This window comes from Myotis brandtii, unplaced genomic scaffold (assembly GCF_000412655.1).
Source record: "Myotis brandtii unplaced genomic scaffold, ASM41265v1 scaffold407, whole genome shotgun sequence".
NCBI classification, from domain to species: Eukaryota; Metazoa; Chordata; class Mammalia; order Chiroptera; family Vespertilionidae; genus Myotis; species Myotis brandtii.
Window position 1 is genome coordinate 294,273 of NW_005365639.1, and position 11,156 is coordinate 305,428.

Sequence of the window (11,156 nt, forward strand, 5' to 3'; positions counted from 1 at the left end):
AGTGAGGCACCAAGTGATGTGGAGACACCAGGCCAGTGACCGAATTCTCTCCTGTAAACTGAGACTGTGCTCCACCCACAGGGCACTTTGGGAGCTTTTCCCACCCCATCCATCCCAGGCAGAGACCTGGATGCTCAGACAAAAGCTTCTAATAAAAAATAAAAAAGTAAAGCTTCTAATCCTTTGACAAAATCTACCTCCTCCCAATATGAGGCAATGAGAGACTTTTCTCCTCATGGTCTCATGGCAGCTTGTCCATGATTAGTGGGATGTTTATACCCATGGCCGTGGCACACCGTTCCCGGAAGCCGACTGGGGACACCCCTCCTCTCAGACCCTTTAATCGGCCACGCTCTGTGCAGTCGCTCACCCCGTGTGGCCTGTGGGTTTGCAGAAACAGCTCAGCAGAGCCATGCGGACGTATGAGAGGCGGATTGAGTGGCTCTCACTGGCCAGCAGGAGGATCTGGGGCACCGTCTGCGAAAAAAGGTACTTTCCCCTGAGTCGTGTTCCTGTCCGTCATGGGTTTGGTGTGTGACGGAGCACATTCCCAGCTCACGGATTCCCTATTGGAAGCCTCAGAAGCCATCACTTAGACTAAGGACGGCAAACCACTCAGCAGAACCCCTGGGGGGAAGTCGCCACCAACTTCAGCAATGTCCTCACTGGGTAACCCAGGGTTCTTTCCATTAAGAGGCAACAGAAACGGGTGCAGATGGGCTGAAACAAACTAGTGGAGTCTGGTGAAGGTAACGCGAAACTCCAAAGCAGATTTGCTGGCTGCCTTCATGGCTCGATCCAGAGACCCGTGTATGTCAGAGTCTCTCTCCATCTCTCATCTCTCCTCCGATGGCTTTGTCTTCAGGCGGCAGGCAGCTTTCCCCTCCGGTTTTAGCTTCCCAGAACTTGGGGCAGGGGCCGTCCATGAGCTCTGCACCCTGGCCAGGGGGGCGTGATGTCCTGCTTCCCACATGCCCACTCGCAAAGCTTGGGGCAGGGTCAGCTCTACCCAAAGCAAATGGAATGATAGAGGCAGAGGGGTGTCCCAAAGGAACACCAGGATGCTGTCGCCACAAGAGGTAATGAATGCTGAGCAGGGAGAAACAGTGGGTACCCATTATAGCCATTATTCTCATTCCATACCTTATTTGATATGTCACCTTTACAAAATAACACACTTTGTAATAATACTATACATCTCTTCTATCCTTTAATTCTTAACCCTATGAGGAGTCGTCTTATAAACACTGTAGTCTATAGTAAGCATGCCAAGGACCAGAGGGGTTCTGTGACTTGCCTAAGGTCACACAGGAAGTGGGCTTGAACCAAGGTCGTCTGATTCTAAATCGAGTGGGGTTTTTTTGTTGTCTACAGGTGTCTCAAAATGAGAACGGAGGGAGGAGATGGGAATGTAAGATTTGAAACAGTGAAGGGAAAAAACTGAATGGGGCTAAAGATCTTAAAACAGAGAAAGGAAACAAAAAAGATACAAAATTTCCCCAGAGGCCCAGATCTCGTAATTCCACATCCTACTTGCTGACCCTGCTTGTTTTTCCTTCAAAGACCCCGACCTATAACCATATTGAATGCTAGTGCTTTAAACAAGGAGGGATATGAAACTCATTGCGTGCAGCCTCCGCCCCTCGGCCATCCCCACCAGGAGGCTTTTCCGCGGTAGGACCTCCTGAGAGAGAGGTTCCAGCACCTAAATCTGCTGGAAACCCACCTCCGTTGACCTCAACCCGGAGAAAACTTGGCCAGCTGTGCATCTGGCGTGTGAAGTTCCCCGGAAAACACTTTAAAGAGTAAAACGGAACAAAAAGAACACTATCCGAGAGATTCGGTTCTCCTGGAGCTTGTGTTTCTGTGCAGGCTGGTTGTACTGCTCGACCTCTCCGCGGCCAGTTCCACGTACATTATTCATATCCAGCACTCCCTGCGGCTCCTGCTGGAGGAGCAGCTGTCCAACAAGGATGCCTTCAACGTCATCGCGTAAGCTCCCGTCCTGGGGGAGGCCGTGTGCTTGGCCTGGCCGCTGGGCTGGGGCTCCTGGCAGGGAGCGGCTCGCAGGGAGCGGCTCGGCTCGGCAGATGTTCTGAGCACCCCGCACCCTGGGACGGCCGTCTGTTTATCTGCCTCGAATGATCGTGTTTGGGGCGTTGAATAATTAAATAGTTGCAGAACAGTCCCACTGGGGAGCAGGTAATGAGCAGCCCCAAAACACACTGCTCGATCAGCCAGGAAAAAACAACTCCGCCATTGCCCCACTGGGCTTCAAACTGAGAAGCAGGAGAGAGAAAGAAGGGCCAGGCATGCCCTAACTTGGGTTTGGCAAGGCACAATAGTTCATTTAGGGTTTCAATTCTAAATGTTAACTTTGTGTGTAGCTATATAGAATTAAATTATATAGGTATAAATATGTAAAACTATATATATTTAAATTATGTAAAATATAATACACATTTAAATTATATGTTTAAATATAAATAATTTAATATATACATTTAAAATATAAATAGAATTAAGTATTATATATTTATATATTTCAATTATATATAGCTATATATAATTGAAATATATACATAGTTTTATACATATTTTTAATTGCATACCATTTTAACTAATTGGAGGAGAAAGAGCAAAAGGGCCCACTTGAACTATACATTTACACACCTTCACATCTAACAGGGAGTGTTCTGAACCTATTAAGTCAGTAGTTAATATTATATATTATTCTGTATCAGAGCCTAATCTTTTCATAATAAATTCCAAGAAAAAATGCTTAGAGAAACATTTTAGGCAATGTTTTCATTCATTTATCCATCCAACCGTTTGTTCCGCAAGCTTTTACTAAAAGCCCAGGCGCAGAAGTTCAAACACAAAACCTCCCTCGGGCCGCGTGGCCTCGAGGGAGACAGGCTGAGCAAGGCTCTGAAGAGACTGGCTGTGCCGGCTGGAGTCCAGGTGGGGGTCAGTGTGAACCACAGAGAAGGCGCCTTTCCTTTGATGAAGGGAGGGGTCCTCTTCTTCTTTTTTTTTTAAATATATTTTATTGATATTTTACAGAGAGGAAGGGAGAGGGATAGAGAGTTAGAAACATTGATGAGAGAAAAACATCGATCAGCTGCCTCCTGCACATCTCCTACTGGGGATGTGCCCGCAACCCAGGTACATGCCCTTGACCGGAATCGAACCTGGGACCCTTCAGTCCGCAGGCCGACGCTCTATCCACTGAGCCAAACCGGCCAGGGCAGGAGTCCTCTTCTCACAGATTTAAATTCTGCCTCACAGAAAAGGTGAAATGATACGTATGAGAAACAGACAGACTGTGGTGCAGATAGAGGGGACATGTGTTGTGAGCGTGAGTCAGTGCCAGGGAAGTTTAAAAAGGGAGAAAGGACTCCCTCCCCGGGGATGGGGCCGTACACACACACACACACACACACACACACACACACACACGTCTCCACGACACGGAGGGAGTGCGGCCTGGGCGCTCCTGGCTCTGCCCTCACCGTGACCGTCCGGGGAGGTCGACAGCCAGGTCTCGGCTGGCCCAAGCTGGTGACACCCCAACATTTTGGGGGTGGAATCAGGATTTTGGTCTCCTTAGAGCCTGGGAGCCCAAAGAGCTGGGACCCAGAGTGGACCAGTCTCCTGCCTGAGAACGAGCCCTTTCCTTCCCTCAGGTTTGGGAGCACCGTCGAAAGCTGGAGGCCCGAGATGGTGTCCATGAGCCATGACAACTTACAAAGCGCCTGGCAGTAGGTGGCGGGCAGAGGCTCACCTGCCAGGCCTGCGGGCAGCCTGGGTGGCTGCTCTCTCCATGCCCCGCTCCACTGAGGGGCAGTCCCTGCCTCTGTTCTGGCCTCACCCAGGCCTCGCTCAGCAGGGCTCTCCTGCCTCCCAGGTGGGCCCTGACCCTGCAGTGTCGCGGCAGCAGGAATGTCCTCAGCGCCCTGCGCAAGGCGGTGGAAGTGGACTTCAAGGACAAAGACAGACAACAGTCGCAGGGCATCTACCTCTTCACAGGGGGCATCCCCGACCAGGACATGGTAGGTGCTCCAGTCCCGGGCACCCCCATCCTCATGACCCCACAGCTTCCCCGGGTGGACGCTGGCCGCTCCTCTCAGCGCGGCTTTCCAAGCTGGACTTCGTGTGCAGGAGACTCGCCTGGGGTGGTGTGGGGATGCAGAACCTGGCCCCGCAGGCCTGGCCGGGGGCCTGAGAGTCTGCATTTCTAATGAGCTCCCAGGCTGTCACCAGCCTCTCAGGCCCAGCTCCCGCCATACCCTCCCCAGATAGAGAAGCTGTGACCCAGCTCAGTCGTCTTTCTACCCTCGGCACCCAGTGCTCACCGGGCACACAGTAGGCCCTCGAGAAAGATGACCAGGCAGAACTGATCTGGGGCCAGCAGGTTTAAGAACCCCCACCCTCTCCCCCCAGCCCACGCTCAGCGCCTACATGGCTGAGGCCTGCGGGGGCTGCGACCTCCAGCTGAACGTGTGTCTTTTCTACGTGGGGGAGCCGCCGATGGACACCTCCCCACCTGCCTGCTACGCCAGCCGCACCGACACGGCCGCTGCCTACCGCGAGGTCACCCGGGCTGCTGGTGGCCGTTTCCACTGGTTTGGAGACACAGGTGCGTGAGTGTTGGCTGGTTCCTCCATCTCTCTGTTTCCGGGAACCTCAGTACCAGCACCGGACCCTGTGCCAGAGATGTATTCCAGAAAGGCAACGTGTGAAAACCCCATTCAAAAACGGGAAGCTGCTGTTCATGGCACGCGTTCGCTGCAAACGGAAGGTGGGATGGCGGCACGACAGTGCGAATGTACAGTGCGCTGCTGACCGTACACTCAAACATTGTTAGAATGGTACATTTGTGTAACATGTTTTACCGTAATTTTTTAAGTCAAAAAGAAAAGTAAAACTATGTTCAAATACGTTAGAATGTTAGAGCTGGAAGGGGCACTGGAGGTCCCTTAGTTTAGTGTTTCCCACAGGGGAGTGTTCACAACAGGTGGGTGAAAGGCAGTTGCTCACAGAACTCATTGTTATAGCTGGAGGGGGGCAGACAGCAGACAACGCCACCCCAAAACATGCCTCAAGGCATCAGAATTGTTGTGAGCTGACGCCAAAAAAGCTCTCTCCCTTCCCCCACACAGTCTACAAGTAGGACACAGGCCAACTTCAGAGTCTGTCTCCTTAGTCATGGTGCTCTAGTTCTTCTCAAACTAGTCAGCTATACTTACTACAGACATTAGCCACTTAAGTGATCCCAGGGTGGGTGATTTTACTCACTGGAGTATACCAGCACCCTTGCTCCTACCTGCTCTTCCTGTGGGTGCAAGCTCTTGCCTGGGTGCTGAGTCCCATGGCCATCCCCACTGGTGGTAACCTCGCTGTAACTGCCACTGGACTGTCGGGTGGGGACTGGTCAGCTCAGCCCATAAGACCCCACCCTGCCGCTCCAGCTCAGGTCTGTCCGGGACCGGTGCTCCTCCCCCATAAATTCTTTGTTTCCAGGCATTTATGAAAGTGACGACATCAATGCCATCGTGTCTGAGATGGAAAAGGCTCTCAACTACTCACAAAAGGTATGCTTTGGGGTGGGGAAGTGAAGTGCCACGAACCAGGTGCTTAAAACAGCAGGCATGCATTCTTTCATAGTTTCAGCGGCTGGAAGTCTGACATCAAGGTGTCAGGAGGACCATTGAAAGGAATTTTAGGGAGAAAATAGGCAGGTTTAGGGAGTCCTGAGAATAAAGAGGGTCCATGGTGGAGGAATGCATAGGTGAGGGCTTGGAGCCTCCAAAAGGCATCCATTCACAGCGGATAAAAGTCACGAAGTGGGGAAGAGGGAAACACTTTCACAGAAGATAGAGAAATGTGGACAATGGCAGAAAGAGGGGAACATTTTCACAGGAGATAGAGGAATGTTACAAGGTAAGGGGAGATGGGGAGGGGGCACCATGCGGGTTTTGGACTTTGGGTTTGATATTCTGTAAAAGGGTGGCCAATCAAAAAAGCACGGGGTCATAAAATGGGGAAGGGGTCCAATTAGAAGGGAGCATGAAGAGACAAAGAACTACAGCAAGAGAGGCTTTGGGGGTTACCCCCTTGGGACCCCCTCCCTACGTGAGAGTCTGAATTTGCTTCCAATAAATTTCCACCCTTTTACTAACAAGTACCTTTAGTCTGTGAAATGTATTCTTCAAACTTAGTGAGATAAGAACCCGCCAGGGGCAGATACACCCCACACACTGCGCGCCTCACGTGTTCCCTCTGGAGACTCTGGGTAGGTCCGCCAGTGCAGCTCGTGTTAAAGAAAACATACTGCCCTGGATGCTGGCTACGATGTCAAGGAAGACTTTCTGCGAGACTCTTGCAATAAGGGGGTGCGATCGGACTCAGCTCCGAAGACAGCTGGCGTTTATGGCCAGTGGCAGAGTGACGGGTCACAAATGGGAAATTACTAAGAGAAACGTGTTTAGCTTTCGAGAATAGGGGGATTCTTGCTAAATGGACTTAGCAGGATTCCTGCTGAAGGCTGGTCAAGGACTGAGACATCAGGGTGGGGGGTGAGGGACTTGATCAGTGGTGGGGGATTCTAACTAAACTGACTTGGCAAGATTCTTTGCTAAAACTGGGTTTAGCAGGACCAAGTTGAAGCCTCGTTGAGAAGAGGGCTCAGAGGGGCCGGACTAAAGTTTGGGCAAGGAGGGCGTCCTGGTGGCTGGCAGTCCTTAGCTCACGCAGCACGCGGTCTCTGTCTCTGTCTTCACATGCTGTTCTCCCTCTTTGTGTCTGTCCCTTCTCCTCTTGGAGTGGCACCAGTCATATCAGAGTGAGGCCACCCTGCCCCAGTATGACTCATTAACTCACACCTTAATGAATCTACAAAGACCCTATTCCCAGGTAAGGTCACAGTCACAGGTACGCAGGGTTCAGACTTCAGCCTATCTTTTGGGTGACATGAACTCATCCCACAGCAGCTTCCCCGTCATGTCCTGATCCACTGACCCCCAAGGCTTCAGATGAAACATGAGGGTTTCCTATAGGCATTGATTTTAGGTCTGTGAGCTGTACTTTCTGGCCTTCTTTGCGTTCCTTGAACACATCGAGCTAATTCCTAAACTCAGGGCCTTTGCACCTGCTATGTGCTCTGTCTGTCATTCCCTCCCAGATCGTCCATGGATTGTCCTTGTTATTCAAGACTCACTAAAATGTAACTTCCTCAGAGAAGGGAGTTGAGCTGTTCGAGGTGAGATTAGAGAGGTAGAAAGGGGCCAGATCTTGTCAGTAGCAATGAGAATGGAAATAAGGGAAGACCCATGAGAAGAGTTGGGGAAGGATTGACCAGAGGTGTGGCTGATTGTACGGGGTGAAGGAGAGAAAGAAATCCCAGAGTAACTCCCAGGTTCCCTACTGGGGGTCATGGGTGACAGTGGTGCCCATTGACCAGGAGACAGAGAACAGGCCCTCCGGAGGGAGTGTGGTAGGTGCGGGGAGGGTGGGCCTGGGACAAAGGTGAGTTCAGGGAGCCTGCTGGGGCCTGTGGATGACAGGTGGAGGTATGGTTCAGACCGGTGGGGAAGATCAGGGCCGGGGCAGGGCAGCCCTGCGGGTGGACAGAGAGAGCTCAGGTGGCCATAGTCAGGCGGTGGAGGGGACTCAGACTGACTCACACTTTACTCACTGCCATTCAGAGCAGCACCCGCTGAGCCACCCTCACGTCCCCTTCCTCCCTGTCCAGTGCGTGGGCTCCCCTGGGTGAGCCTCCCGGAAATGGCCTCTCTTTGTTTGTTTGTTTTAAATCCTTCTCCTCTGGTCCCTCCTCTGATAAACTCATTCACAAGACATGCATGGGTGATGATGGTTTGATGCACACTCCCAGGGTGTTATTTACATTCCAATGGCGTTTCCTGAGCTTTGGTTGAGAATTACTGGAGAACCTTTCAGGCAGTTGTGGGTGATGGAATCAACTATGACATACTATTCTGCCAGCTGGGGAGTTAGCCCCCGGCATCTTGTGGGCCGACCGGCATTTGTGGATGCTGGGCCCACATATGGAAAGAGCAGTGGCTTCGGAGCCACACCCACCTGGGTGTGAATGGAAGGCCCTCTATATACCAGCAGTGTGGCCTTGGGCTTTAGTTTCCTCATCTGTAAAATGGGGATAAGATAGCACTTGCCTGACCTTTGAGACACCCAGATTGTAACTGGCCCAGTGCCTGGTGCATCCCACACCCTCCGTACATGGTACTTGTTATTCATGGATTTGGTCCACGGTGTCTGTGCCCCCATTCTAGGGACAGAAAGAGGAATCCAAGGATCCTAGCAGATGCAGTCTCACGCTCCCACGTGTGTGTGTGTGTGTATGTGTGTGTGTATGTGTATGTGTGTATGTGTGTATGTGTGTATGTGTGTGTATGTGTGTATGTGTATGTGTGTGTGTATGTGTGTGTATGTGTGTATGTGTATGTGTGTGTGTATGTGTGTGTATGTGTGTATGTGTATGTGTGTGTGTATGTGTGTGTATGTGTGTATGTGTATGTGTGTGTGTATGTGTGTGTATGTGTGTATGTGTATGTGTGTGTGTATGTGTGTGTATGTGTGTATGTGTATGTGTGTGTGTATGTGTGTGTATGTGTGTATGTGTATGTGTGTGTGTATGTGTGTGTATGTGTGTATGTGTATGTGTGTGTGTATGTGTGTGTATGTGTGTATGTGTATGTGTGTGTGTATGTGTGTGTATGTGTGTATGTGTATGTGTGTGTGTGTGTATGTGTGTGTGTGTGTGTCCTGCGGGGGCTCGCGGCGCTGGGTGCTGCTAACCGCCCCCTCCTGTCTCAGTGTGCCCTCCTAGTGTCCTCCCTGAAGAACCAGTCCAGAAAAGACCTGGAGAGGGCAGCCCTCTTGAAAGAAAAGCCAAAGATGCTCAAGCAAAGAAGCCAGCCTAAGAGACTCTATCCTTCCGAGCCCACAGCCCCCTCGGCGGCCAGAATGGTTTGACTCCCCCCCTAATAACACACAGGATGTTGTTTCTGCGTGTCTCCGGGTCTTTCCTAGATCTCGCGGTGCCCTGGGCCAGGGGGCTGGGGCAGGGTCCTCAGGAGCGTGTCCTGTGGGTGCCTCCAGTCCTGGCCTCTGGGGGACCTGCTTCTCAGCTCGGCACCTCTGGCCACCTCCCCACCCCCACCTGTGGCTCTGCCTGGCTCTCCCAGGCTTGACCCCGATCTGGGTCCTAAGGGCCCCCTGAGATTGGAACCCACCTGACTGTAAGGCAGGCGGGCTTATCCCGGAGGGACTCGGGCACGGGAACGAGGCTGTCGGGTATCCAACGGGCTCTGGCTGCAGCTGCCCGGGGCCTGGCAGGAGCCCGAGGGTGGCCTGGCTGCTTATCTGCAGTCGCAGCCGTCAGCTCTGTCCTGCGTGAAACACCGGCCTCGGCACCAGAGGGGCCTGGAGAGGTCTGGCTGGGGAGACCCAGACTCAGTGCTCAGGAGCGGAGGGGCCGAGGACTCCAGCTCCCGGCCTCGGGCCGAACTTCTTCGGCAGCGCTGCCTCACTCCGTCCAGGCCGGTTCTGCGAGAGGCTGTCACCAGGTTTCAGGAACCTCCCAAGTTCTGAGGCGAAGCCCTGTCATTCCAGGATCTGCCTCTGGGGCCTTCAGCACTGCTGGGCTGGCTCCCTGCGGGGGCCCAGGGCCGGCCTGGGGTCAGCTCATCCCCGGGTCCCAGCTGGTCCCGGGCCCTGCTGACCTCACGGTCACCACGTTCTGGTTGTGTCCAGTAATGAAGGGCCCCTCCCTTAGAACAGGTGCCCGGAAGGGCACAGCTACCGAGTGGCCGCCTATGGGGCTGGAGGCCCAGAAGCGCTGGCCCAGGAGGAAGAGGAGTAGATGACGCGAAGAAAGTTCTGGCAAGTCCTCACGCATGTACTATTTCACCTCAAAAGCCAGAGTCCCCTCTGAATCTGCAGCAGGAGATGAGGCCAAAATGTCTGAGAATCTGGTCCCTTAGGCCCCGCCCTGCGAAGATTCCTAACAGGCAGATTGAGGCTGGGGTGACGGGTGCACCTGCCACAGAAAATAGGCGGCTGACGGGAAAGACCACCTGTTTTCTAGAGCATTAGAGATGGCCCTGCCAGGGAGAGCAGCCCCCCCGCGAAAGCTGTGACATGGCGTCCGCTCAGTGGCAAGGCGGGCGTCCCACCAGGTGAGGCCCGGGTCGGCTGGGGCACAGGCTGTGGTGAGGCGTGTGAGTACCGGTAGGCACCACAGTGATCAGCGATCGGGAGTCTTGATCCTGCGCCGGCCCTTCTGCTAGGACGCCCACTTGAGCTTGTAGCAGTGCAGGTAGCCGGTCAGCCCCCCATTTTACCGGTGAAGGAAGTCAGGGTTGAGAAGCATGGCTGGTGCCCGCTGGTGGCGACAGGCCCGGGTGTTTTTATGAAAGGGCTCAGCTCCTAAGAGCAGGTGCCTCACATCCAACATCAAAGGCGTGGCCCAGTGGCTCCGAGCAGGGTCCTGGGGCCCGCGGGACCGGGTGGAAGCTGCTCTCCTTCCTGGCACTGGGAGCTGGGGGCAGAGAGCACTCACTCCAGCCTCAGGCCTTCTGTCCTCCAGCTGCAGCCCAGTCAGCCAAGGAGGAGCCTGGAGCCGGGAGGAGGAAGACCCACACGAGGGAAGCAGAGGCCGGAAGTAGCGAGGGTGAGTCGGAGGATGCGGAGCCGGAGCTGGGAAGCCCTGGCCTGTGGGAACTGCGCAGTCATCGCAGGGCAGCAGAGCCCTGGACCAGGCCTCTCCTCACACTGGGTCCCCAGGCCAGGGGGACAGACATGCAGTCTTGACATGGCAAGAGAGTGAGGAGGGTCAATACTGGGGGTCCCCCGAGGTCCCGGGTCCCGGATCCCTAGGTCCGGGTGCCGCACGAGGGACAGTGCCTCCGCCCCGGGCTCGGGGAGGGCGTGGAGATGGGGCCCCGGCCAGCCTGACTGCTGCCAACGGGCACAGATTCCAGGAACCAATCCCTGGGGTGCGGAGAAGAGAGTCCAGCCGGTTTGCAGGGATCCACCCTACAGCCTCCCTTTCTACCTCTCAGCAAACTGCACCTAAGGACTTGATTGGCAGAGAAACTGACATGAAAAGAGAG

The 11,156-nt window shown here is 53.7% G+C and overlaps 1 protein-coding gene across 1 annotated transcript in view; it reads left to right on the forward strand.

Annotated features, from left to right (window-relative positions):
- Positions 1-11,156, forward strand: part of VWA3A (von Willebrand factor A domain containing 3A) — a 31,211-nt gene that overhangs the window by 8,767 nt on the left and 11,288 nt on the right. Inside the window, exons 9-17 of the mRNA XM_014545417.1 lie at positions 395-489; positions 1,873-1,992; positions 3,690-3,764; positions 3,911-4,055; positions 4,447-4,642; positions 5,527-5,597; positions 8,857-9,009; positions 10,130-10,220; positions 10,631-10,714. Of these exons, the coding sequence (XP_014400903.1) occupies positions 395-489; positions 1,873-1,992; positions 3,690-3,764; positions 3,911-4,055; positions 4,447-4,642; positions 5,527-5,597; positions 8,857-9,009; positions 10,130-10,220; positions 10,631-10,714 (1,030 nt within the window). The remainder of the gene's footprint in view (positions 1-394; positions 490-1,872; positions 1,993-3,689; positions 3,765-3,910; positions 4,056-4,446; positions 4,643-5,526; positions 5,598-8,856; positions 9,010-10,129; positions 10,221-10,630; positions 10,715-11,156) is intronic.